Source organism: Lagopus leucura, unplaced genomic scaffold (genome assembly GCF_019238085.1).
Source record: "Lagopus leucura isolate 7727_CA_CO unplaced genomic scaffold, USGS_WTPT01 Super-Scaffold_810, whole genome shotgun sequence".
Taxonomy (NCBI): Eukaryota; Metazoa; Chordata; class Aves; order Galliformes; family Phasianidae; genus Lagopus; species Lagopus leucura.
The window spans coordinates 13190586-13217513 of NW_024962261.1; the positions used below are offsets into that span (position 1 = coordinate 13190586).

Here is a 26928-nt window from a genome sequence, read left to right on the forward strand (position 1 = left end):
AAGGGGTAGGAACAAGGGATCTCTCTCCCACCAGGTATGTTGCTTAAGCGTTTTAATTTCTCTTTGAGAATTTCTCAAAGATAAATTAAAACCTCTAAGCAGAAAACACATTAGTAACAATAATTGAATTGCTAAAAACAGAAGAAATTCACTTTAGTGTCATCCAAGTGCAGATTTCCTAAACAGTTACTGAAGCAAAAAAATGATAAAAGCAGATTTATCAATCTTTTAATGCTGGATATGTGTTTGCTAAGTGGATTAATGATAACAGCTCTTAACAACATATTTGAACTTTGGTGTCTTGAGCAAAGTTTTGAAGTTGACAGAAGTCCTGCTCAACTTCCTGCGAATTCATCACTTTACTTGAAAACAAAACAAAAAAACAACAGAAAACAAAACAAATCTGCCACAGATTTAAAGCTTGTTGCTAGTTCTCAAGAGTGCAACAACAACAAAAACCCTCTATTTCAGGACGATTTAAAATGGAAGGAGTCAGTATGGATTCTACAACCTTCTATATTAACGCTACTTGTCTAGCTTCATAGATTTACCTTGAACTCCAAAACAATAATGCTGCAATGGAATCCAACCCCTTCATTTGTTCTCAGCCAAAAAGCTTGATTTTATTTGAAAAATCAGTTTTGTATTATCAAACCAAAAATGGGTCACAAGCTCAATGCCTACCGGATAGTTCTTATTTCCATCTCTCAGAATCTCTTAAGAATCTGAGAAGGCTGATTGCTCTTGAAAAGGCATGTCAGTTCTAGTCCACAAAACAGGAATCAGCTTCCATCCTCACATTTTTGCTTTTTAACATAGTTGGCTTGTCACAGGATTTTAGTCAAAGTGAAGACAGAATAATGTAAATGTAAATGTAATATGAATACTTTTGTACATTGTGATGAAGTGTCTGCTGTACACAAAAAACTATTTGAGTATTGCTAGTACTGGCAGTATCAGTAACAAATGTGCTCAAGAGTAACTTCAGCAGGTTTTATCTAAAAAGACAAAGTTCAGAAGTTTTGGAAAATCACAGCAAAGATGGAGTCATTAAGAACTGAAGGAGACAACACAGACTACGCTCATCTGATGCAGAATATTCTACAAAATATGGCTGAATCATGCTACTAAGTACATGACTAAGTACATAATATATATAAATTTGAATAAAATGTTTATTTAAACAGTGATCTTTCTCAAAAATAGTACTGTAGTCCTTGTAGCAGCAACCAAAAACAAAAATAAGTATAAAACAACTCGAATACAGATCAGGTAGAACACAACGTTTTTTGAACTGGTATTGTTAAAAATATGCAGAAATACATTTTTATTTTATTAAAAGCTATGGCTTACTGTCATTCATCCTTACCAATTTCTTCAGATTGGTGTTATGTTTCTATCCATCTGTGACTACTGCAAATTGCAAGAGCATAAAACTCCAAATATTACTAATTAATTACTCTAATACATAGCAGCTGTTCAGAGCTATAACTTAATACACACATTTTAGTGCTTCAAAGCTGTTTGAAAAAGCTTATATTCATTTGCCATTTCAAAACTTTAGTTCTTCACATTGTTTATGCCTCCTCTTCAAAACTGGTGGTGCAAAAGACCCCTGACTGAACACACTATAGTGATACTGCAATACTCTCAAAATTTGGAGGTTTCAGATTAGGTGTTTAAGTTGATAAGAAAAATCTCACCCATAAAATCAAATATGCATATTTACATATGAAATGCAGTATGCAAACAGTGTTAAACATTAATTTACATTTTGATAGCAATCATCTGACTAGGCATTCTGAGAAACTGCTTTCAGAAATGGTTAAAAAGATATAAACAAGTAAGAATTGAAGTTCCCACTATAAATGACGCAATACAGCACAAAATTATCTCTTAATGCGTTATTTCTCTCTTAAGGTACTATTAGTATTAGTATTTCATTAGTATTTCATTCTGAAAGCAAGTGAACTTCCTACATTCTGAGATACACGTTTTAGACGCTTATTAAGAAAAAAATGAATTATATACATATGTATACATATTTTCGTCTTCTCTCTCTCTCTCCATGTATGTGGTAACATTTAGGGGGTTGAAGAAATTAATTTAAGGCTTTATAAGATGAAACCTGTGAAAAAGACCTGCATGCAACAGTGATATTCCATTCTTAGGAATGTTTTGTAGATTTTGAATTTTAAGTACATTGCGTCATTCACCATTTTCAAAATTCAGGATTCTATACATCACTGTATTTTTACTATCCTGAAACAATCTCATTAGATAGGCTTTAATGTCTATGGTGGATAAGCTTTAATATCTGAAGTGGAGTTCACTATACAGTGTAAAACATTTATAATTTGAGGAAAAAGGAATCCAAAACTGTGGGTTAATTCAGTACAGACTCTGCAGCTTCCTTAATAAGTGATGCAGCTTTGTCCAGTTCTTGTTCTGTTTGTTCCACTGTTACCACTACTCGAATACTAGAAAAAGAAAATCACAACATATGCACATATAATCCTTGTCTTCAGTTTTAGGTTTTTCCTGTACTAACATTAAAATTACTAGCTCTAGGTAGTAATTCAAATTCAACCAGACACAACACACACGAGCAAATGTAGAAATGGTCAGAATATTTTCACCCTGTTCTCCATATATACAAGTGGAGAGAAATTTTTCTGTTTCTGCACACGCACAGCTCAATGAAACATGCCTGGTAAACAGGCAAAGACTGTGCCATGCTGATTGTTAGGGTTCAGGTAGTTCAGATATAGTTGTTACTTCAGTGCATCAGAATCTTTTCTCAAAATTCTGCTGCATGAAAACATACATACAGTCATATCCCATAAAATGAAATAATATATTGATTTTCTACTTACCTGGGTGAAGGAAGACATTTTTCTTCCTTCTCCAGGTAGCGGGCCTGAGTTAATGCAATACCACGATTTTCGCACTACGGATGAAAGCACAGAGAGAAACCAAAGAAAACAAAACACAAGGTTGATCGTTTAGATAAAAACAGAGTTCGGCAATTTCTAAAGGTATATCATTTAGATCATCGAATGCATATAACTTACTTCACTACTACTGTGTCACGATAACTCTTCCCTAAATGGAAGTTTTGATGGTTGTGCAAGAAAGAGTATTTAATTTTAATAAAAGATAAAATTGGGGAAGTTAGATGTAGCTTCTTCAGCTTTCCTCGCCAAATAATTAGACAAAAATGCTATGTTCATTAGGCCGTTCAAACAAATTTCAGAGTATTTTCAAGGATAATCTAGTTTTTGTCTGTGGTTTAGTCTTGTGTATCTGCCACCTGAAATCTAAAATATCCCCATCACTTTCCATCTATTTTACAATAGAGGAAGTAAGCCAATGTACAGATAGAAAAAAAAGATACTATATTCAAAACATGGGATTCTCTTCACACACAAAAAAGTTAATTGCCACAAATATGCAAAACTACTGAAAGCTAAGTATGTAATAGTTAAAATACACCAACTGAACTCTGTTCAGACAATAGCCTAGCTTCCTTTGAACATCATAGAAGTTTCCTAAACAATTGTTCTAAACTTGAGTTTTGAAGTACACAACAGGATAACACCATATTCTAAAGTATAAACAAGAAATATGTATTTTTGTCAAATGTTACAAAACTAAACATGCGCAACAAAAAATTGGTAAAAGATGGTTTTTAGTAGCCCTGGACTCAGTGAAGAAGCAGATTTCTTGCAGCATTCCTGCAAGACACTCCAACAGGATACTCAACAAATTACCCACAAGTCACTCCATGCATTTGAATTTCATTCACTACCACATTGAAAAGCAATGATATATTTTAACTGTTAAAGGGACACTTACATAATCCACAATTCTCTTGAGCAACTTCACATCATTTTCTCGAGATCCGTAACTGCCTTCCAACCTTAGGTGCAATGCTGGAGAAAACGATTCTCCCACTACTCTTAAGCCGGAAATCCTAAAAAAAAAAACAAAAAAAAACCCCACACACTAGTACATAAGTGTTAAAGTTCTAGAGAGTAAGTGTTTCCCCTTTCCAGATTAGGAAGTGAGAAGGATGTTTCATAGAAAATATTAATTTTTTTTAACATTAAAAATAGCTGTTCATTAATAGTTTTCCATGCTAGCATTTACAGCATAAAAATCAATACGTACAGGGACATATTTGCTCTTAATAATCTTCACAGAAGCTATGCATTCCTGAAAATACTGACAAAAGCCTGAGTACAATTATTCAAATTACAGTACTGAAGCACTTTTTTTCTGATGCATTCTATTACTTTTCCCTAGCTGTTTTAGATGAATTCCACTTTTCTCCATATCTATTATATTTTTATCTATATCTATACTATTCATTATAATAATGCAGGCCAAACATGTACACTTCAGTTCACAGTAGGCAAAAATAACAAAACAAGACAGCACCGTTCTTGCAGTTAACTAAATGTAGTTTTAGCAAATTTGTGAAACAATAACTAGTTCTGACTAGTTAACTTCTAGTTTACTAGTTAACTAGTTTACTTCTAGATCACTTAGTTCTAACTAATAACTTTTGCAAAAGACTAAAAAATTGTAGAAGGATCCTCCAAAGATAAAGAAAAATGTTAGGAGTATGTTCCTATTTTACTAATGAAAACACAGCTAGCAAACTTGAGTCTTCAGAGTCATAGTTCAGAAAATAAATAATGATAAGCCTTTTACCTGCTTATGTGATGATATGAAATAAGCTTTACTTTTGGCAAAATTTTTGATTTTTACTGATTTCCTATAGGAAATCTTTAGAGCACCTTCTGCTACTTAATCAGAAGCTCATCTAAACACTAGTAATTCTAACAGAATTGCTCTCATGTCTGTAGCTGAAGACAGCTGTTAATCAGCACCTTCGAATTTGGTTGCTACAGTCCTGACGTATATAACTCTGATCACAAATGGTATTCTTCAGGAGTCAACACTGAGGCCTGTTCTGTTTAATATCTTCACTGATGATCTGGATGAGGGGATTGAGTGTACCCTCAGTAAGTTTGCACAAGACATCAAGTTGGAAGGAAGCACTGATCTGCCTAGGAGTAGCAAGACTCTGCACAGAGGGATCTGGACAACCAGAATCACTGGACTGAGGCTAACAGGATGAAATTCAACAAGACCAAATGTCAGGTCCTATACTTTGGCCACAACAGCCCCTTGTAGCACTATAATATTGGGGCAGAGTGTCTGGAAGGTTATGTGGAAGAAATAGACCTGGGAATGTTGGTCAATACTCAGCTAAACATGAGCTAACAGTGTGTTCAGATAGCCAAGAAGATCAATGGCATCCTGGGTTATGCCAGAAATAGTGAGGTCCAGCAGGAGCAGGAAGGTGATCGTCCCTCCGTACTAGAGCATGTCCAGAGAAAGGCAACAAGGCCGGTGTGGGGTCTGGAGCACAATTCTTATGAGGAGTGGCTGAGGGAACTGGGATTGTTCAGTCTGGAGAAGAGGAGGCTCAGGGGAGACCTCATTGCACTGTACAACTCCCTGAAAGGAACTTGCAGTGAGGTGGGGGTTGGCCTCTTCACCCATTTAACTAGTGATGAGAGGGAATGGCCTCAAGCTGTGTCTGGGAAGGTTCAGGTAGGATATTAGGAAAAAATTTTTCTCCAAAAGAGTGCTCAAGCACTGGAATGAGCTGCCAACAGAGGTGGTTGAGGCACTATTCCTAGAGGTATTCAAGAAACATTTAGATAGAATCATAGAATTCCTCAGGGTGGAAAAGACCCTCAAGATCATCAAGTCCAACCACAATATAACCATACTACCCTAACTCTAACAACCCTCTGCTAAATCATGTCCCTGAGCATCACATCCAAACTGTTTTTAAACACATTCAGTCATGGTGACTCAATCACTTCCCTGGGGAGCCCATTCCAGTGCTTAACAACTCTTTCTGTAAATAAATTTTTCCTGATATACAACCTACACCTGACACAACTTGAGGCCATTTCCCCTCGTCCTGTCACCTGTCATCAGTGAGAAGAGATCAGCCCTGCTCTTGCTGTAATCACCTTTCAAGTATTGGAAAATAGAGCAGATACTTTATTAAAGGACATGTTTTAGAGAGGAAATGTTGGCGGTAAGTGGACGGTTGGACTAGATGATGCTGGTCTTAAGGCCAACAAATATGGAATGACCCACATCCATAGTTTTAAAAATTCGAGTCTCCAACTCAGGGTGGCCACATCTATCTGTCTACTAGGAATGCTTCCTGACTAGCTAATTCCTGAACTGTATCCAGGAGTTAATTTCAAGTGTGTTGCTCAGCTTGGGCCAAATCCATGCCACAGACCATTCTAACAATGAAACAGAAGGCAAGCATGCTCCAGTGACCAGGGATGTCTCCTGCCATTAATGTGCTAGTATGCATGTAACCTCACCAAGCCCAAAAGGTATACTAGGCTCTTTGTGTTAGTTATCAGGCCAAACTGGAGAACTGAATGATAAGAATAAGCTCTTAATTGTAGGGAAATCTGCATGAAAGGATAGTCATAGAAAAGGATGTTAATCACAGCCAGTGTTCTGAACAGAAAACTAGGATGAGGTCTCAGTGAGAAACCATCAAGTTTCGCCAGGAGGGGAAAACTTTAGAAATAAATCTGCTTTACCTCAATGAAAACTTTATTGAAAAAAATCTCAGCAGGATAAGTCGTAAGTAATGAACTATTTAAAGGATACTATCTAATACTGTCAGGCATCTGGAACAGGCAAAACTTCTGTTCCTATTGCATCCTGTATTCCTGCAAGAGAGCTTCTTCATATATTTATTAAGATACTAGACGTTTTAAAATACAAGACAGAAATTTACATTATCTAAGATTATTTATGAAGGTAGGATTTTTTGTGACAGGTATTCCATCTGTTACTGTTCTTTTATGGTACGTAAACCACCCCAGATAATAAGAAAGTAATTCTATAAGGGTTTCAGAAGAATTCTTCTATTTCTTCCATAGATATGCACTTAGTTTCTACCTGAAGGAAGCAAAGCCAGTGATTTGCGTGATTCGCTTATCATACAACATTAATGATTTTTTTCCTCCCATTGTCCATATACAAACACCTTTTTAGACCACTAATCTCAAATTGGTTCTTATACATGTAATCCTAGATTCTATAGGTTAGTTACACTGGCTAAAAAGAGGTTGGTTTTAATTTGTTACTGTCACTGTATTTACTGTACATGAAGAAAGGAGAAGAGCTGTGTGTTCCTTTTCACATTATTTACGTACAATTCTACTTTTCCTCTATGCTCTCTCTTAAACCAGTAGTTCACCTGTCACAAGAATATAATGAAGAGTTGCAGTTGAGCAGTAGCCATCGTCAGGCAAGGAAGATGAAAGTATTTAATGCAACAGTATTACAGTAAACACAAAGAACCTCTCTCAAAACTTTGCCATCCCTCTGAACCATTGCAGACTTTTTCTAGTATTTTTATTGATTAAAAAAACAAACACATGATCCTGTAGATATTAGCTCAAGTCTTTCCTCCAACACTGTGTAATGAACTTTTTAATCAGCTAAAGCTTTGCCCAATTGCCTTGTACTGTTAAGTCCTCCAAGTTCTTTCTCAGAATGACCAAGAAGCAACTTCTTCCCTTGCTGTTTTGCTTTTTTTTTTTGGACTTCTCTATTACCACTGTATTTTTCATAATTCACAACTCCTATTAGGGGACACTTAAGCAATTTGGATATGTATTAATTTGTGACTACATTAACCGTATAAAGAATTTAATTGATTAAGTAAGGTAGAACCAACCGCAGGATTTTAAAAGGTCAGCCATGTCCTAAAGGCTACTGTTTTGCACTGGATATTGATGAATAAAAGGTTGACAAATTCTTCCTGTACTTAAACATACTTACAATTGCCACTTCAAAATGACAGCATAGAGAAAATATTACAGTTATTTTCCTTTTTGCTTAGTCACAACATTCTACTAGTAGAAAGGAGACACACATAGTTCTAAAGTGAGTGCAAAATATTTCAAGCATAACAGTGTCCAGGTGTTTTTGACGTAAAAACAATAGTATTTCAAACAAATTTGAAATAGATCACAGCAAAAGAAGACCAAGACTACTCCAAAGAATTTGAGCACAATGCTCTAGCATAAAACATAGGGTGAAGCAGGAGACCGCTATCAGAATACAGATGCTTATTTAAAATACCAAGTAATTCATACAGAAAAAATGGCCAATATTAAAATAATTAAAACCAGGCAGAATAATTATAAACACACCACAGATTTCCTGCATGTAAAATTTTCTTCATTTCCTGTAAAGCACAACAGAAAACTGAAGAAGAAAATTAATTCTAAAATAATAAATATAATTTATAATTGATAATTCTTGAAACTATTCAATGCATATATTTTTATTAATAAAATCAATCAAAAAAAAGCTATTAGTCAAACAGTCATCCCCTAAAATGGTTACAGAACTTGAAACAGAAACTTTATTTTTCAATTAATTCTAGCAGTTTGCTGTATGTCTCCAGAATAATCAATATTTTATTGCTGTTTAAGATTCAGGTTTCATACAGAAGAACAATACGGTATAAAAGTTGATTGCAAGACTCTTTGAGACATCTGAAAGCTTACCTGCTAAGCTAGAACTCAAGCTACTAGCACACAAAATGATTTTATTTAAGCAATCTTTTCAATATGCTTTGCACTATTATGAGCTGTAACACTCTTCTAAAGACTGAATTGTCCAAGGGCTTATAAACATCCCTTCTAGAAATAAGGCATAATGTCATTTCAACAGGTTTTAAAAACTTGGAATCACTTACCCCTGTAAAGCACTGTGAATTCGCTTGCATTTAGCCCGAAGAGTCTGAAAAATGTCTAGACAAAAAAAAAAAAGAGCTTATATCTCCTGTTTCTACCTTAAATTTTTGTAAATCTATGATTAAAAAATAGGAAAATCTAAGAGATATTTTATATATGTATATTTAGATAAATGTAAATAGAAGATGTAACTCCCTTCACTATTCTTCAAAATGCTCCTGATTCCCATTTCTGCAAGGAAATTACAGAGCTGACAAAATCCAGGTGGTTCATGATCATAGGAAAAAGATGTTACAAACGCTTGATAAAAGAGGTTGAAATTGCAGATTTAACTTATTTACAAACTTATCTATAAAATGTCTACAGTTATGCAGGCTCTGCACCTTGATCCTCTCACCCACTCACTGCAGATTCTTAAATAGGAAATTTTGACTGATGGATCTTTCTTTTCTCCTATTTTCATTTAATTTCTGAAGACCAGGTATGGAATACACAAACCCACTGCTTTTTATTTGTGACAAATTAAATACTACATTTGTCTCCAGGTTTCTTCCAACCTGCTTATGCTAATGAATATTAAAAACAAATACAAAACTTGGACAATTTTGTCCTTATTATACATGTTTCTCACACCAAAAAAAAATTCATTCTTAGATTCCAGGAACAAAAGCAATTCTCTGATTCTTAGAGCCAAAACTCTTGCCTAACTTGCCTTATTAAAGTGTCCTCTACTTGGTGCTGCCAGAATCACAGATATATTTCCATCAGGATGACAGAATACACCTGTTTGGATGCTCATTTAGAGGAGAAAAAAATTCAGGAGTGCCAACAGGAAAGGAATGGGTTGTTCAGTATGAAGAAATACATCCCTACTTCTATAACTTTATCTTCCTCTATTTGTCTTAAAGGTATTTATTTTCAAGGAAGAAATCTCTTACAAGTCTACAAAGTAGAAAAATTGCTTATTTGGTGATTAATAACTATCATCTCTTTCCTTTCTAAATACAAGTGACAAAGAAAGGAAACATTAAAGATGTTAAAAGAAAAGGCATAATGTAAGATTATGTAAACTAAAACTTCATAGAATCATGGTTTGGGTTAAAAAGGACCCTGAAAGATATCTAATTTCAACCCTCCTGCTGTGTGCAGGGTTGCCAACCACTAGACCAGGCTGCCCAGAGCCACACCCAGCTTGGCCTTGAACGCATCCGGGGATGGTGCATCCACCACCTCTTTGGGCAAACTCTTCCAGTGCTCCACCACCTCTGAGTGAAAAACTTACACACGTAAAATTAAACAGCTGTAAAGGAGAGAAGATGTAAAAGAGTAAACGGGTGAGGAATTAAACTGAGTAGTAGTTGTTTTGGGTTAAAAAACGACTCAAGAATACGATTTTTCTTAAGGGATTTTTCTTCAGAATTAAGTACCTGGATTGTCTTCCATAATGTTCAGAGCCTCAATAGCAGCAGCAGCTAACAAAGGAGGCAGGGATGCAGAAAAGCAATAGCCTTGACCAGACAATCGCTATGGAGAAAAAAATACACCTTTTTATTATAGCAATATTGACAGTACCTTCATTTGCACATATTTAAACCTGTTCTCCACATCACTAGGCTAATGGAAGTATTGAAAAACCGATTTTCAACTCATACGCAATGTTTCTCAAAACTAGTAGGTTTCTAAACTGAATCAAATGTTGCATATCATATTACTCCTGGCAAATTGATACCAGTTACTAATGTTTGTGTAACTCATCTTCCCATATCATGTTAAAACAAAAAAAAAGACTTACCTGATGGTCAATTATAAACGATCTTCCACAGCAAAATCCTCCAATAGAAGCCAGTGAATTTTCCATGTTTGCACTAATGAGGTCTATATCATCAATCTGCAAGTTAAATTAACAAGTTATTAAGAGATGCCTTTAATTACATCAAAGCAGTATATAAGATATTTATCTTCTTAATATTTTCATGAATACTGGAGAAGACGCATCATGTTATCACATATTAGAACGAAGATATAAGCAATAAGAGAACCAAGAAAAGTTTTCCTACTTCGTCCCTGCTGGAGAAAAAGGCAATAGAACAACATGGGCTGGCTATAAACAGAGAAAATTTTCTGACACACCCCTAAGATTCAGATATTTCTGCGTAAGCATGGTATTTTGAAGCATATGGGGCAGGAAAACACTGCAATCATTATCTCACTGAGCATTCAAAATGAGAATAAAATTGTGAAACTGTAAAAATTTTTTACAATACTTCTCACAAGTATTAGGAAAAAAAAAAGATTTCAAGTAAGCAGGTGAAATAAAAATGCAGAGACCTGAGACTAGTAAGTATTTCAGATATCACAGGCATAAGAAACTAGTTCTGTAAATTGTTTTTGCACAAATCTCTTGTTCACAACAAAAAAGGCAAAAAATATGGCACTTACATTTATTCCAAAGTGTTCAGTGATTCCTCTTCCATGTTCTCCAAGGACTCCAAAAGAAAGGCTCTCTTCCAAAAATATTCTAACTTTGTATTTATACTTCAATTTTATCTAAAATAGTGCAAATTATATAAAATACAAGTAACAACCATTAAAATTTAGTCATAAAGTGGGTGAAGGGTGACATTGTTAAGACAGACAACTACAATATTCGGAATACTGCAGAAATGTCAGCTCTAAATGTCAGTAGTGTTTATTCATTAAAGGTATTTAAAAAAATGTTTTAAAATTTAAAATTGTTTTTACCATTAAATCTCATAAATACCACAGACTGCATGTAAAAATTTATACTTTTGTAGAAATATCTACTTTAAAAGGCAATTCAAAACCTCTTACCAATTCTGGAAGAGGGCAAATGTCTCCTGTATTCATATACAACCCTTCCACCACAATGAACCTTCGAGTTACACGGGCTTTGCGAGGATTCTTAAGAAACAAATGGTTTCAGTTAATTTCAACAATTAGTAACAAGTGAAGCTCTGAAAATTGGTTGGTAAGAAAAGAAAGTAATGAAAAGGAAAGGAAGATAATGTTGCCTTTTCAAGTAACCTCTTCACCTAAGCATTTTACAACTCATATTAGCAGAGTATTTGTGCTTGCTGGCCCTGGTTTTAGTTGCTGTTTTTGGATGCCCTCTTGTATTTGTCAGAATGAGGAGTAAACCATCGAACTGACCCTTATTTTTGAAGGCAGAACATCTTAAGAATTGAGTGCAAGACAAGAGAGGTGTCTAAGAGAGGTAAAAAAAAAAAAAAAAAAAAAAGAAAAAGAAAAAAGAAAAATCACGTTGCTGATGTAAATTTGAGGGTTAGGACTAGCCACTTCTGAGTTGATTTTGTGGTGTGGCATTCAAACTGTTAATTAACTCACATGATTTATAAATTGAAGACAGTTACACAAATTTTTAGATCAAAAAACGCAAGCTCTGCAAAAAAACCCAAATCAACATACACCAGTCATAGACCCGTAGAGATATTCCTCTACCATCAATGCCTGTGAATTCACTGCCAGGCACAACAGTAATTAATGTAATAAGTAAAGTCAATCTTAATTAAACATGCAACATTAATTGCTCAATACAGATTTACAAAAAAAACCTGTAAGTATCGGGCCCATTCAATTATAGAATCCAGTTTAAAAGCACTAAAAGGGACAGAAGAGACATAAAAACTAAGATATTTTTGTAAGGATTGTACCTTTTGATCTTCAGTCTCTTGCTCCTTCAACAGTCGTTCAAGGTCTGTCATATCATTATGCTTAAATAATTTGATATTACTCCGAGATGCCTGTAATCCCTTTTGAATAGCAAAGCATGCAGCTTCATCTCTGCAAATACAGGAAGCCCTTCTAAGTTTACACTTAGTTTAACGTCAATTCAAAGTAGAAAAGCAACTGCTAGGACTATACTACTTTTGAGCAGATACCTGTATTTACAGGTAGTTAAAAGCAGAGTTGTTAAGGCATAATACATTTTATTTACACTTAGAAAAAACCATTCCAAAGTTTCTTAGCTTCCCTATACTACAAGCACCTTCTCTTTTCTTTAAGTGTACACTGGTCCTTTTGTGACAGCAATTCATAGCAGCACCATATTTCATGGACCAGGTATAATACCCTGGTAGTCATCCCAGAAGCTCTCACTCCATTTGTTCTGTTACAAAGATGTGCCTGCATAAAATTGCAGTGATCGGGTCCTCCGATAATCTCAAACTTTCTTTTTAATATCCCTTAGGTATTGCTGCCTTGGTGATCAAAGAATTACCCACCATTTCTAAGACCTGGAAAAGCAAACTTCTGGGTATAATGTGGTATGCACTCTCATAGGTAGGTAAGCAAGTCCAGCAACCTTTTAAGGTGGCAACTAAGTCAAACTTTTTGCACGTGCTAACTGCAGTAATTTCAAACAAGGTACTTTAAAGTAAAGTGAGAAGATCTTTTGTCACAGAGAAGTTGAAATAGTTGAAACCTAACTCCTGGATACAGTGACACCTTGAATACAATATCCAGTACTGGTCATTTATCTCAAAAAACATACAAACAACTCAACTGATTCAGAAGTTGTGCTTTTTTGCACAACTAAGTAAGAAATAGCATCAGTTCATTCTCTAAAAATCAAATGCATCAATTTTAATCAGTAAGTGTAACACTTAAAGATATTTATTCATAGAAAGTTCAAGTTAAACTGTGAAATTACACATCCATAGGAGTATTCTGACTATTAGATTCTTAGGTACAAAAAAAAAAAAAATTGTAAGATAAAGAAAATCCACCAACTTCTAAAGAATCCAAGCCCTCCTCTTTGCCTCAGGAAATTCTGAGTATTGCTATTATTTCTTTATTTGTCCCTGTAGTAATTATGACTAGTTACTCCTAGGGCCATATACTGTGCTTGCTGAATCTTTAGTTTGATCCTTTTTAGATGTTCTGTTTACAGTGATCTTTACCCAAGCAATTCCTTGCAGATATGTATGAGAGGAACAACCGCCACATAGGAAAGGAAAAAATGTCAGCAGGAAGTAGGAGAAAATCAAATACAACTACACATTTTCTAGGGAAAAAGCTAGATATCATACTTAATCCTTGCATACACAAGTCTATGTCTTTTTCAGTTTGTTTGGATGCATTGTTGTTGTTAAGCTGAGTGCTCAAGACTGCTCAAGTCTTTCCCCTCAAACAAAGCAGTGACTGATTTGATTTGAAATATTTGGCAAAGGAGTATCTAAACTTTCTACAACTAAATACTTGATCCAAAATGGCATCATTTTCTAAACAAATGGTTTAATTTGATTTACAATAATAAAAGCGAGACATCAGAAGAAAAACTCCTGAATCTGTAATTCTCCAGAGAGAAAACAATACTTACACAAACACGATGTCCCCTCGTTTAGAATACGCAGGAATTGCACTGGCAATTGTTGCAAATCCATATGAGTATATAATAGCTTCTTCTGTCCTCATGAATTTTGCTAGCCGGTCTTCTAATTCTAAGTGCACGTCTATTAGAGTGAAAAAATAAAAAGTCCTAAGGCAGCTTAGCTGCTTTCATATCAGAAAGACTAACTCCTTGCTTTTAGAAATGACCTAATTGAATTAAACTAAATTACTGTTCATTTGTAGGAAAAGTTTTACAAAAAGTAACTTCTCAAAACAAACAAACAAATACACACCAAACCTACCTGCAATTAATAAAACCTTGCTTAAAACGAGAAGTAAACCAATATTAAACCAAAACTTCGAAAGATTAGAAAAATATTTAAGCAATGTGATTCTCTCATACTCTTACACAATGGTAATTAAGATCTGCTTTTGATTAGATCACAAGTAAATGAGGCAGGGTTCCTGGTCAGTGACTAGGGAACATAATTACTTCAGCAGAAAATAAATAGCAACCTAATTTATAGTAATTAATTCAGTCTTGCTAGCAGGCTGACAGTTCCTCCAAGCTAATGTTTCCACTGCATATAATACAGCTATCATTACAACAGAAAACTGCCCTTCTCAGACTATGTGCAATCACATATTACCTCCTGAATGCAATACAGCTAATTCAAAAGGTGGCCTTCTCTATGCCACAGATCCTCAAAATAAATTTGAACAACTATACACACATGCATTTTCCAAACCAATTCAGCGAGAATGGTCTGTGTTAGAAATGAAATGCCATGAACAATACAACACAAGTGAATAAATTGTTGCATTAGAACCAGCCAGAGGTAAAAAGGTGAACCAAAGCATTAGGTACTGTGCCTAAGCAAAATAACCTCTTTGTGTGATAAATGATTATTTTAATCATTCAAAAACATTGTCAGTGCAAGACTCTTCTACAAAATATTATTCAGAGAATCATCAAGTGAAAAAAACACAAGTTGTAGGGGCAAACAGAGATCCTTAGAATGTCTTCAAAGAGATGTGGAGTGCTGGTGGCAGCAGGTTCAAGAGCCAGCAGAGTGCCTCAGTAGCTAAGAAGCCTAACCACAATGCATTACAGACAGCACAGCCACATGATCAGAAGAGGTGATTATCTCACTACAGTCCATGTCAGTGCAACTTCACTTTGAATATTATTTGTAATTCTAAGCTCCACAAAAAAAAAAATGATGTTATGACACTCGTATGTTCCTGAAGGAAGGCACCAAAGCTGGTAAAAGGGCTGGAAGGCATGGACCATGAGGAAAGGCTGAGAACACCAGGGCTGCCCAGTCTGAGAAGTGGATACTCTGAGGCATCCTCCCCACTCCCTGCAACTTCTTGCAGAGAGGAAGCTGGGGATATGCTGACGTCTTCTCCCTGGGAACCAATGACAAGATGTAAAGAAACAGCACAGATGCATCAGAGATGGTTCAGACTGGACACTATGAAAAATGTCTTTACTCTGAAAGTGGTCAAACATTGGATCAGGCTTTTCAGGGAGGTGGTTGATGCCCCATTCAAGAAGAATTTGCACAATGCCCTCATTAGTATCTTTTACCTTTTGGTTAGCCCTGAAGGGCTCAGGTAGCTGGACACGGTATCTTTGAAGGTCGCTTTCAGCTTACCTATTCTCACAGTCTCCCAGTTGTCAAGAACAATTTTACATCATCACCAGCCTCCATCAGAACATAGAGTTGTTGATCACTACTGCCTAGCTGTGGTCAACAAATATATTAATTACCTATGGAACAGCCATCCTTTCAAATCCACATCTTTCCAACTTAAAGATAAGGTTGCTGCGTGTGACAACCTCAAAAGCCTGGCGGAAGTTCAGGTAGATGGCATCCTTTGCTCTTCCTTTGTCCACTGACAAGTCACTGTCACAGAAGGCAACCAGATTGGTCAGGCATAATCTTCCCTTGGTGAAGACCTGTTGTCTGCCTCACATCATCTTCTCATCTTGCATATACTTCAACAAAAGCAGGATCTGTTCCATGACCTTCTCAGGCACTTCTCACTGGCCTGTAGTTTTCCAGGTCTTATTTCTATCTTTTTTGAAAATTAGAGTGATATTTCCCTTTTTCCAGTCATCGGGGATTTCATCTGACAACCATGACCTTTTAAATATGATGGAGAGTGGCTTGGCAACTACATTAGCCAGTTCTTTCAGGTCCCTGGGATGTATGTCATAGAATCAAAGAATGGTTTGGGTTGGAAAGAACCTTTAAAGTCATCTAGCTCCAATTCCACCTGCTCAAGCAGGGACACCTCCCTCTAGACCAGTTTGCTAAAAGTTCCACCTAGCCTGGCCTCGAATGCATCAAGGGAGGGAGCATTCAGAACTTCACTGAGTAATCTGTTGTAATGTCTCACCACTCTCACAGTAAAGAATTTCTTCCTTTCATCTAGACAAAATCTACCCTTTTCCAGTTTAAAGATATTTCCCCTCATTCTGTCACTACCTGCCCTTATAAAAAGCCCCTGCTGAGCTTTCCTGTAGGCCTCTTCAGGTACTGGAAGGCCTCTACAAGATCTCCTCAGAGCCTTTTCTTCTCCAGGCTGAAAAGCACCAGCCCAGGTGCTCCCTGATCATCTTCATGGCCCTCCTGTGGACATGCTCCAACAACTCCATGTCCTTCTTGTGCTGTGGGTCCCAGAACTGGATGCAGTACTCCAGGTAGGTGTTCACGAGAGCAGAGCAGCGGGGCAAGTCACCTCCCTCGCTGGTCACACTTCCCTTGATGCAATCCAGACCCAGTTGGTCTTCTGGGCTGCAAGTGCACACTTCTGGCTCATGTTGAATCTTTTATCAATCAACACTCCTTTCTTCTCAGGACTGCTGAAGCCCCATATATTTGTATACATTCAGTCTCATCAGGTGGTCTCAGAGTTGCTTTGCTCTTACTTAGGAGGGATTTTGTTCCCACAGCCCCCACCCAGTGATTCAGGGATGTGAGAGATGTGGGAAGCCTGATCATCAGCTAAGACTGAGACAACTTGTTGAGTAGCTCAGCATTCTCCATGATGTCTTTTGTTGTCAGTTTTCTCATTTATCAGAAAGAATACATTCTTCTTGTTCTTTCTCTTCTGACTAATGCACCTACAGAATCCCTTGCTCTTTTTTACTCTCTTTGCCAGGTTAAGTTCCATCTGTGCCTTGGCTTTTCTAAATTCATAATTAAAAATTAGAGGAAACAAGAACAAAAATATTGCTTTGAGAGCTCAGCTATTAATATCTAAAGGAGAAAAAATGCTTTGTTTGAGTATAAAAGACCACTACATTCTCTAACTAATAAATTGGCAGAGATAAAGAGGTCATCACAATTAAAAAATAAAAAGCTTGCACATTTGTCACTGAACTTTAGTCAGCAACAGCAAACACTACACTGAGGGAACACGTGATATGAACAGTAGGCGAAAAGAAGTACGTCAGCTATAACCAGATGGTGAATATAACCATTTCCATGTTAAGATCAAAATTTTTATAAATCTATCATATTCTACCGTGGATAGAACGTTAGTTGTACTGAAGACAAAAAGCACAGGTCAGAACAAGACATAGCATACACAAAATTGATACATCGTCACTTAATGAAATGAACGCTTTATATAACTGCAAGGTTGAAAAGTCTACAGCTCTGTTTTTACTACCATTCTACTAAGATAAAAACAGAATATTACTTGATTTTCTATTCTTCACTGCTATTATATGCCTTCATTTGGTTACATCACTTGCATTAATCTACCTTAACTGAGAACACTACATAGATTATATTTGCACAAAGATATGACTGTTAACATCTTTCTGCGTACATATAAAACCTTAATTAAGCTAATGCTGTAAAAAAGAGCTGCGAAGTACCAATTTACTGTTCAGCATGTGCTCATATGCAAGTCAAGAGCAGAATAACTGAGACCAAAACCCCACATCTACTTTCATGCATTTTATTTGGTAGCCTGTTTTGGTCTTCATCTTTCTGAAGTGTATTGAAATGTTAGCCAACCAACAGCCTAATAAAAATCCCAGAAGTACTAAACCAAAAACCACCCTCAAAAGCACAGACACACGTCACACCTGTAATAGAGAGAACATTACTGTACAGATTCAGTTTTGTGTGAAGACACAAACATTTCAAGGCTAAAGACAGGAATGCACTTCTGAGATGTACAATCTCTTAATAGGAACTCATTGAATCTACAAAATCCCAATAAACAGGCAGAGAGAAGAACAGAAAGTCCTCTAATATTAACATGAAATATCAGCACTTATAAAGGGGATAATTTTGAGTGACAATCATCAATTAAATACAATATAGTAGCAGGAGGAAACTATAAGCACTTCTCCATTACTTCTCCTGTGAAAAGTGATATCTCAAAAAGTTCAGTTTAAGATCACTTCACTGGTGATGTCATGCAGCAATATCATAGATTACACCTCCTGTTTCGTGAAATGGAGTATTTATTACTCATAAAAAGGAACCAATTAACAGTAGTCAAATTAAAGACAAAAGCTAAACAGTTTGGAACTTAGGATTACACCTGTAAAGGAGACAGGGAACAAACCAGAAAATCTCTCATTTACCAAAGAAAATGTACTTTAGCTACATTCTGCTCTAAAAAATTACTTCAAAGAAGCACTAAAATCAGGATTTCACAACACTTAATGTCAACCTGGACTTACAACAGAAAAAGAGTCCGTAAGTTTCTTTGAGCTTTCCAGTGTATTTTAAACCTTGTTTGAATTTTAACAAATCCATGTGGAACTATGGTCACTGAGGGAATGCAGCTTCATAAAAGCTCACAAGTAACAGACTGCTATCCCTTTTATTTTTTTAAGGAATGAATCACAGCTACAGATTAACAGAAAGTCTCTTAAGACAGCTGTCAAATACTCAGCTTCATTCTGATAAATAGACATTTTTAAAAAGTAGGTAGAGCAACAGTTCAATCACTCAAAAGACTAGCCTGAAAAAGTTTTAAATAGTCTAGAATTAAAGCCAAGGCTAAACGAAGATACAAAAATCACTTGAGTACAAACACGCCATGAATTCCAATACCTCTGACAAGACAAAAAAGTTCACAAGATAATGAGTTGATGCTTTTAGCATCCAACTGTACAGTTATTCATTTATTACTCTCTGGTTTCCAAGCAGTATTTCAGTATCAATGCCTGTAAATAACTACTTCCAGAGACTAAGAACTTGCTTTTTCCTAACCAGAATTAAGAAAACCCTCAGGAACACCCTCTCACATGATAAAATTTCTAAATTACAACTATAAAGTAATCAGTGAAGAAAAACTTAATTATGACTACAGCATTAGATAAACTTAGATAAAATTAGTAATATTTACCATTGAAAACAGAAATCAGGTTGCCCTCTTGTGGTCTATTTAGAAACATGTTTCTAAGTTATGAAATTCACCAGGATTGGTAAATTTCTGGTGTTTTTCTTTTTGTTTTTGTTGTTGTGGTTGTTTTGTTATTTTTGTTTTTTTAAACTTTCCACCAACACCAGCATTAGAAAGTAAGAAAGATTACGAAAAGGTATAAAAAAAGAATGGAACAAAATTGCTAGCTATCAATCCTTACCAATTACAGTAAAAACTGTTTTAAAGGATAACTTCATTTCTTCACAGTAATTGAAATGATTAGTTTCTTACACACAGAACTAACTTAGTTAGCTTACCACCCCAGTCTTAAAAACATTAAAGGTAAATCAGAAAAAGATTACTAACCAAAAGTACCATAGAATCCTCTAGGTCCGCAAGTACCAACACCGTACTTCTTCAAAGACGCTTGAGCCGCACTCTTTAACATAAAACAAATTATGTGAAATATTTATCCCAGCAATTGGTAACTAATTCTTCTACAGAGTTCATGTTGACTTTTTTTTTTAATTCTACTGACCAAGAATATTACATACTAATCTAATGGTTGGCTAGCTCCAAGTATGTTTATCAGATAAAACTTCAGTTAAAAGACAAGTAGCACAAAATTATAAGATTTACTGCTTTAGAAGCATATTCCCTTGGCAAAGTTTGTGCTTTCTGAAGTAATTTTCAATTTCAAGGAAGCACACCAGCACAGCTCCTACTGTCACACTGTAAAGTAACTGGAACTCACCTTAACTTTCTCATTATCCAGAAGTCCAAGAAAATTGAATGATGCAAAGTTAATACATTCTTTGCCATTAACAATGATTTTATGGGTAGGAGGACTGGAAAAAATTAATAGAGATCTATTGTTATGAATGAAAATTTATGATTTTCATAAACAATTCAACAGCACACAAGTTTCATTTTTCCTATTAACAAAGTGTTCTAAATACTCCTCATTTCCATTATTCTTTAACTGGCAATTGATGTTTAAGTTTAATATTAAGGCTAAACTCAGAAAAATCATTACTCCTGTATTTCATAAAGTATTATTAAATATCTCCCTATTTAGTTTCATGATTCTTTGCTGAAAACTTAATTCATACAAAGACGACTCTTGCAGGGATAAATGCTTCTCCTTAGCTTAAAAGTTATATCTGTTTGGAAGAGTACTAAGAATAAAAATGAAATTGTATTGGTACTTACTTGCACAATAAAAATGTACTTAAAACTTCACAGAATCACAGAATTGCAGAGGCTGGAAGGGACCTCTAGAGATGACACTGAGTCCAACCCCCCTGCAGAGCAGGCTCCCTACAGCAGGCTGCACATATAGGCATTCAGACAGGCCATGAATATTTCTAGAAAACCTATGTTTTTATCATAAAGCAATCCATAATACCAACCTCTACTGCCTTGTGCTAACTGTAAACAAACATAAGTATTCTGTTTAATTGAGTTTCCAACTCTCTTTAAACCATAATTGTTTAAATAAACCGTGTAATCAGGAAATACAAAAACCATGAAAACATGCAGTATTAACAAATGAACAACAACATAATAAGCAGAAAACAGAAATAAAATCTGCACTAAAAGTTACGGTTTAGATAAAAGATTATTGCAATTAAAGAAAAAACAGGTATTTCTGCTTTAAATGTAAGTACGTTCTGTATTCTAAAAGCAATCTTGTTTCAGCAAATATACACTTCAATACTATAACCTCAAGAGCTTCAACTAATCACTCAGTGCTGAAACTCATAGCTAAGCCAATTACAAAACCTTACATCTGTCTATTTCTCTATGTGTTGACAAATAACAAAATTGAGAACTATCATCCAAGCCACAGATGGCAAAAGCAAAGACAGGGAGAATGAAGAGTCAGTCATTCAAGAAAGGATGTGATGAGATTTGAGACCACCTGAGAAATCTGAGTATGTACAGGTGCAGCCTAACACACACATCCAAGGGTCCCAAGTGAACTGTAAAGAGATGGATACCACTTGATCAACCACATTTGAGAAGCTGTGGCAACCCAGTGAAGTTCTCAGTGAATGGGAAAGGGGAAACTTCACCATCACTATTAAAACGGAAGACCCAGGAAACTACAGGTCAGTCAGTCTCACCTTTCTACCCAGCAGACCATGGAAGAGATACTCCTGGAAACAAGGCTAAGTTAAACAGAGAATAGAGAAGTGACAACCAACATAGTTTCACTAATGGCAAATCCTAATTAATTTGGTGACCTTCTACAACAGGATTATAGTGTTGGTGGATAACAGAAGAGCATTCGATATCATCTGCCTGGACTCGTGCAAAGCAGTTGAGACTGGCAGTACATTCAAAACAAATTTCACAGCAAGCATTCTGATGGTCCAAATTGATTATTTCAAGAATAATTTTTCATGAAGTGCCAATTAGCTAGGCAAAAAATCAGTTTCTCCTGCAGTGTCTTCTGATTGCACACATTCCCCTCACAGGATCACAGAATCCCCTAACCTCTTACTCGAAGTTAGTACACAACATGCTAATATTAAAAAAAATTAAAACCAAATTACCATAAAAAAACAGACCAGAATGAAGACAAAGACAAAAGTATCCATTCAATATTAAAAACAAAACAAACTAAAACCCTAAATTAAAAACATTCAAAGAGGTAAAGATTATTTCAATAAGGATCTTGATAAGGTTCCAAAAATAGGACTTTCTCTTCAGTGGCAAATTCAGTTCTGTCCTCTAAAAATGCAATTAATTTATAAATGATTTTAGGGATATGGAAATAGTTTGCTATTAATATGCTTAAAATGTGGATACAAAATATTTTAATTAAAGTAAAAAACAGGAATTACCTTGGTTAGACTTACCCTGAAACAATGTTGTAGTTGAGAGCTGGGTGATCTTTTGATACAGGAGGAACAAGAGGCTCCGGCTGCCATTCTTCAATCAACTCTTCTTTTTCCTGAAGAACAGAAAAGAAAATTGCTCAAAATGGATTTCCACTACAAAAGTCCTTGTACTCAAATGGACAGTTGTTAATAGTTATGCAGTAAATTACATACCCTACTACATATAACCTTTCTGAGACACATGGTTGGTAATATCACTATATGGTCAACCAATAATCTCTGAGTTCTTCAAAGGGAAGAATGTGTAAAAAACACACTGTGATGGTGCATTAAAAATCTCATGATATGATAATTAAGAACAGAGATACAAATTTGGTGTCCCTGACAAATTCAATCAATATTTAATTTAGTCTACTTCTAATTATCAAAATCATCTTCTACACTATGTAATTTAACACAAATCATACAACAATTGAACATAAATTGCCACACTCCACATTCTCAAGTCTTCAACTGTGCTTTTCAAAGAACTCTGGCATTAAAATACTGAGCAAAGTAACACAAATATGATCAAGACACACCAGAAAATATAAACTGCCAAACACTTAAGACATAGCAGAGGCAACAGCAACAAAACTAAACCACATATCCCTCCATCTCATCATGGAAGAATACCCAATGCATATTTATCTTCAAAGCACTCTATACAAGAAAATATCAGTTAAATGAATCTCTGAAAGATTTGTGGTGGACCAGCAAGGCAGCTGTGTTAGACCAGTTCCACATAAATCAGCAACTGCTAAGGAAAACCACCAAAACCATTCTTTATAGCAGCCAAGAAGAATTCTAAAAGAGGATTATTTACTAGTATAAGGTAAGCGTTGTTAACTAACTTTTGACAACAAAGCTGTTACATTTCCATAGAATGTTTAAAGGTACTTATTTTAATACCTGAATAAAAGAATTGTAGTCAGTTTTTTAAAATAACTTGGAAATGTTGTTGTTGTTTTTATTAAATACTTCCTTTCAAACCTTCAATGTATAAGAACAAATTAAAATCAAAGGGAAACTACATGCCAGAATAGTGTTTACTTTTGCGCACTTTCAGCAGTTTCTTTTTATTAAGCTAATGAATAATCTTGTTTCTAAGTATTTCTGGAATATAAATTAGCATTAATAAGTGTATAAATTAGTATCCCAAGAACTCTGCAAAGGTCTATTTCAAAAGACAAATAAAAGATTCACTTTTTATGTGGACATAGTTATCTGTATTTCTAATATTTTGCTGATGTAGTAGTTTAAATACCGTTTCATTTTATTTTTTTCATGTTAAGATTTTTTTTTTTTAAACTCTAATTTCACCCAAGGGACATATGCTTTAAAGGAAATAAAATGCCATTACACATAACAGATAACACAATACACAATTCAATTTATCCATTATTTTGAAATGGCCATATTCATGTAAGAAAAGGTTCTTAGTTTCTTCAGCAATTGCAGAAGAGATCACTGGAGCTCTGCACATAGTTGTACATGCATTGAAATGCTAATCCATATACTACTACTTATTACTGCACAGTAAATCTCACGTTCAACAAGGTTCAGCAAATAACTTCAGATGGCAGATTACTAGACAAAGCATCCTATAAAGATTGATGCATATAACATCAATAACACCAAAATGGTGAAAAAAGTACTACCTGAATTCAGGTTACTCTCAGCGTGAAACAAGAAACCTAACTCTGTTTGCTAAACTGATCCAAAACAAACAATGGTATTCTGATTTTGGGTCAAGGTATTTATACAAGCTGGAGGAAGACTTCTTTGAGAGCAGCCCTGAAGAGAAAGACTTGGGGGTCCTGGCAGATAAGAAGCTGGACATGAGCCAGCAGTGTGCGCTTGCAGCCCAGAAGGCCAACTGTATTCTGGGCTGCATTAAGAAACGGTGGCTAGCAGGGAGAGGGAGGTGATTGTCCACCTCTACTCAGGTCTTGTGAGGCCCCACCTGGAGTACTGCGTCCAGGCCTGGGGACGCAAGTACAGGAAAGATGTGGAGCTCTTAGAGTAGGTCCAGATGAGGGCCACTAAGATGATCAGAGAGCTGGAACATCTCTCCAAAGAAGAAAGATTGAGGAAACTGAGCTTGTTTAGCTTGGAGGAGACTTCATTGTGGCCTTCCAGTACCCAAAGAGAGCACATAAACAAAATGGGAATGACTATTTACACAAGTTGATAGTGACAGGACAAGGGAGAATGGTTTTAAACTGAGACAGGGGAGGTCTAGGTTAGATATTAGGAGGACGTTTTTCACTCAGAGGGTGGTGACACACTGGAACAGGTTGCCCAAGGAGGCCGTGGATGCCCCATCCCTGAAGGCATTTAAAGCCAGGCTGGATGTGGCTCTGGGCAGCCTGGTCTGGTGGTTGGCGACCCTGCACATAGCAGGGGATTTGAAACTAGATGATCGTTGTGGTCCTTTTCATACCAAGACATTCTATGACTCTGTGATTCATGTGCAACTCTGTACCACATAGCTATTTAAACAGCTATTATGAAAGATCTAATTTCATACTATGGGTGTTGATCCACAGCACTGTAAACCAATAGCTGTTATGGTACAGTCCTCTCTAAGATACAAATACTTTTCCATTCCTTTTGTTAGCACAGGCAGTCATGAAACAGACAATAACCTCCTTCTGAAAAATGATCCACACAGAATCACAGAATCACCCGGGTTGGAAGGGACCCCAAGGATCATGTAGTTCCAACCCCCCTGCCTAGCAGGGCCACCAAACATACACATTCAGATCAGGTTGCCCAGGACCCCGTCCAACCTGGCCTTAAACACGTCCAAGGACGGGGCATCCACAACCTCCCTGGGCAGCCCGTTCCAGGGCCTAACCACTCTCCTAGTAAAGAACTTCCCCCTAACATCCAACCTAAATCTTCCCTCCTTCAACTTAAAACCATTTCCCCTAGTCCTGCTGAAAACAAATCCAGCAAAAGCAACACGGACATGCAGCTAAGCTAAAGGCCACAATAAAGCAGTCCCAACCTAGACTGACTAACTACAAAACCAAATCCTGAATGAAAGATGTCCAGCAGTACTCCATACCTTCCCATAATGCTTCAGAAAAACTTCTACAGATCAGAAAACAGGATATCTGCCCACGCAGACCGCAGTTTGCTCCAATGTAGCTGGTGATAAAGGCCTCACCTCAAAACCCAGAGACACAGTGTAGCCAGCACCAACAGTTCTGCATCTCTTTTACACTACTTTTTAAATTATTTTCAGAAATAAGCCTAATGTAGATGAGAAATGCTGCAGCCCGTCAGTTACCGATAGACAAAAGAGAAGAGCAGTATATGAGTTCCACTGCCTACTGGAGAAGAACTTACAAAGTGTGGTGCATTTTTTGTAGAGCTGGTTAACATTTAATTTCAAAAAACATCTTTATGACTTTCATACAGTGAAGCTTAAAGGCAGAGGATGAAGTATCTTTTTCTTTTTCAAAGTAGGCAGAATCAAAACCATGTAAGTAAGTATTTTGCTTTTTTTTTTTTTTTTTAAATCTGGATTTATTTTTTTTTTAAGGATACAAAAAAAAAACACCCAGAGGCTCAACAATTGAAACGTCAATTGAATGAAAATCTTTTTGAAAAGGAGTGTAGCAGGTAAAAAACTGTATTTATAGAAGAAAACCATATTTACAGAAAGAAACTACACTAAATTAACACAGTGCAAGTGAAATTGACATCTGTAAACATAACGAGCAATTTGGAGTTAGTAATTTTCTCCCTGTTACTCATACTGAATCGGTAGGAGTTTCCCACCTTCCACTTGAAAGGTCTGCAGTATGCAGGAACTGCATCACAGGCCACGAACCACTGACAAGATACGGTCCCGCCTTTTTTTCCTACATGAAATAAATCACTGGATAGTCTGAATTGGAAGAGATCTTAAACTCTTCCAGTTTCAACCCCTCTGCTACAGGCAGGGACACAGTTGCCCAAAAGCCCCATCTAGTTTGGCCTTTAATACTTCCAGGGATGGGGCATCCACAGCTTCTCTGCACAGTGTATCATCACTCTCACAGTAACAAATTTCTTCCTTCTACCTATTCTAAATCTCTGCTCTTTTAATTTAAAACTGTTTTCCTTGTCCCGTCACCACATTCCACCACAGTCTTCCTCCACAGCTTTCTTATTTCCTTTTAGGTATTGGTAAGCCACTGTGAGGTCTCCTCAGAGCCTCCTCTAAGGCCAAATAGCCTCAATTTTCTTAGCCTGTCCTCACAGCAGAGGTGCTCCAGCTCTTCTGGTCATCTGGACTTGTTCCAACAGGTTCATGCCATGCTGATTGTTCCAGAGCTGAAAACAGTTATCCAGGTCTCTTGAGTAGAGAAGAATCACCCTCCTTGCCAGCTGAACACACTGCTTACAGTATCAATGTAAAAAAAAAGATCCACAGT

At 36.2% G+C, this 26928-nt stretch overlaps 1 protein-coding gene across 1 annotated transcript in view; it reads right to left on the minus strand.

Annotated features, from left to right (window-relative positions):
* Positions 1-211: 211 nt before the first annotated feature.
* The window catches only part of SPTLC1 (serine palmitoyltransferase long chain base subunit 1), a 32337-nt gene continuing 5620 nt past the window's right edge, over positions 212-26928 (minus strand). Inside the window, exons 3-15 of the mRNA XM_042866257.1 lie at positions 22475-22569; positions 20362-20455; positions 19974-20046; positions 14191-14323; positions 12524-12653; positions 11664-11753; positions 11271-11378; positions 10624-10719; positions 10259-10355; positions 8834-8888; positions 3859-3976; positions 2877-2950; positions 212-2480 (exon numbers count right to left, since the gene is read on the minus strand). Of these exons, the coding sequence (XP_042722191.1) occupies positions 2387-2480; positions 2877-2950; positions 3859-3976; positions 8834-8888; positions 10259-10355; positions 10624-10719; positions 11271-11378; positions 11664-11753; positions 12524-12653; positions 14191-14323; positions 19974-20046; positions 20362-20455; positions 22475-22569 (1257 nt within the window). The 3' untranslated portion in view covers positions 212-2386. The remainder of the gene's footprint in view (positions 2481-2876; positions 2951-3858; positions 3977-8833; positions 8889-10258; positions 10356-10623; positions 10720-11270; positions 11379-11663; positions 11754-12523; positions 12654-14190; positions 14324-19973; positions 20047-20361; positions 20456-22474; positions 22570-26928) is intronic.